Below are 1,671 nucleotides of genomic sequence, written 5' to 3' on the forward strand. Positions count from 1 at the left end.
CCCCAGTATTGGCCACCCCCTTCCAAGGGCGCGCCCACCCCCCCATCTGCCGTTTTCCTTTCGATCCGGGACGGGGGAGATGAAAGGAAACCCCTGACTCCAACAGAAACACACACACACACACACACACAATAGGCGATTATTTATTTGTTTTTAATTTATTTTGTCATATTTTTGTAAAACGGCAGAAATGCAATAAAAAGTATATTTCAACAGTGCCCGAGGTCGGAGCGGTGGAAGGGGGTTCGGGGTGGGTGCCCTTCCCGCCTGCCACGTGCTATTTTTGACCCTGGGTCTTGGGGCCATGGGTCGAAAACTCCAAGCGGTGCCACTGCCTCTGGGTGGCCGGCCCAGGTTTGCAGGCTGACCTCAGGCCCCGGAGGCCCTGGGAGTGGCTGCAGGACCTCTGGCCCTGGCTTCAGCCATCCAGACAAAGGAGGAGGTCTCTGAGTGTTGAAAAGATTCAGCACTTGGGGTGCCAGGCCTGAATCGTGAATCGGGCTCAGCCTTAAAGGGGACAGGGGGGTGACAGTCTTAACTGTGCAGCCGGGTAGGAAGCTTGGAAGAGTTGGCATTTTTGCATGCCCACCTCCGGTGATGCCTGAGAGCCAGGGGTGCTGGGGAAAACTTGGGGTGTGAGCTTTGAAGGCACCTGGACTCCTCATGGTCCCCGAGTTGCATTAAAGAGGGACATTCGGGGATGTCCCCCGCACAGGCACGGGGCGGTATGGGGGATGTCCCAGTATGGGACAGACGGCAGACCCGAGTCACTGAGACTCACTGCTGGGTGACAGGGAGGGGAACGCGGCCTAAGAGCCCCCCAGCTCTTCTGGAAGAAGAAGACAAGCCGTCTACACCCTCGGACTAAGGACTCAGAGTGGGAGGTGGCCACACCTCAGGGCTGGGCCAGGGGTGGGCTGGGGGAGCCCAGAGCTAGGAAGGGGCACTTGGACAGGGCTGGGGAAAAGTTGGGGTTCCTCAGAGGCAGGACAGTCTGTGTGAAGGTAGATAGGTGTGGGAAGGCTAAGGTTTAGGAGACCCCCCAAAACAGGAGGGGTGGGCAGAGGCCGGCTCAGGGGCCTGGGCTCCCTGTCCCAGGCAGTGGGAGCCATGGGGCCGTGTGCAGGGGCAGGACGCGACAAGCCAAGAGTTCTGCAGAGACCAGGCCATGCACACCCCCCTACGGGGAGCTGAGGCAGGAGAGGGCGGCTGCACTGGCTTAGCCGACACAGGGAACCCCAAGCAGGAAACACAGCCCTGCCACTCCAAGGGGAGCAGGGGGTTGGGGGTGCCACCTGCTCCTGGATTGTCCCATCTCGGTCCCTAACGAGCCTGCCCAGGGTCACACTGACCCCCAGGACTGGGCTTTCTTGCTGGTCTCAGAGCCTGGGGGACCTCAGTCTGTGGTCAAGCTCGTATTCCCCAAACACCTGCCCTGTGACTGCGGGGACGCTATGCTACCGGGCCTGTGGTGTAGACGTCACCATAGCTGGAAGGCAAAACCCCTGAGCCCCACTGCACAGGTGGGTGGCCACACTGGACTGAGGCTGGTCAGACTCTGTGTCCGACAGGAGCCCACCCTGGCGCCATCCACCCCCAGGGGAGCTGGGCAGCCCTGTCCCCCCTCCCCCCGCGTCTCCGCGAGCCCATGGCCCAACACCTCCCCCCCCA

General features: G+C 61.2%; 1 protein-coding gene across 1 annotated transcript in view; it reads left to right on the plus strand.

The window, feature by feature from the left end:
* Positions 1-868, plus strand: part of ANO8 (anoctamin 8) — a 14,756-nt gene extending 13,888 nt beyond the window's left edge. Inside the window, 1 exon segment of the mRNA XM_027771285.1 lies at positions 716-868. Within this exon segment, the coding sequence (XP_027627086.1) occupies positions 716-868 (153 nt within the window).
* Positions 869-1,671: the final 803 nt, after the last annotated feature.

The sequence above is a fragment of the Tupaia chinensis genome, unplaced genomic scaffold (genome assembly GCF_000334495.1).
Source record: "Tupaia chinensis unplaced genomic scaffold, TupChi_1.0 Scaffold000201_1, whole genome shotgun sequence".
NCBI classification, from domain to species: Eukaryota; Metazoa; Chordata; class Mammalia; order Scandentia; family Tupaiidae; genus Tupaia; species Tupaia belangeri.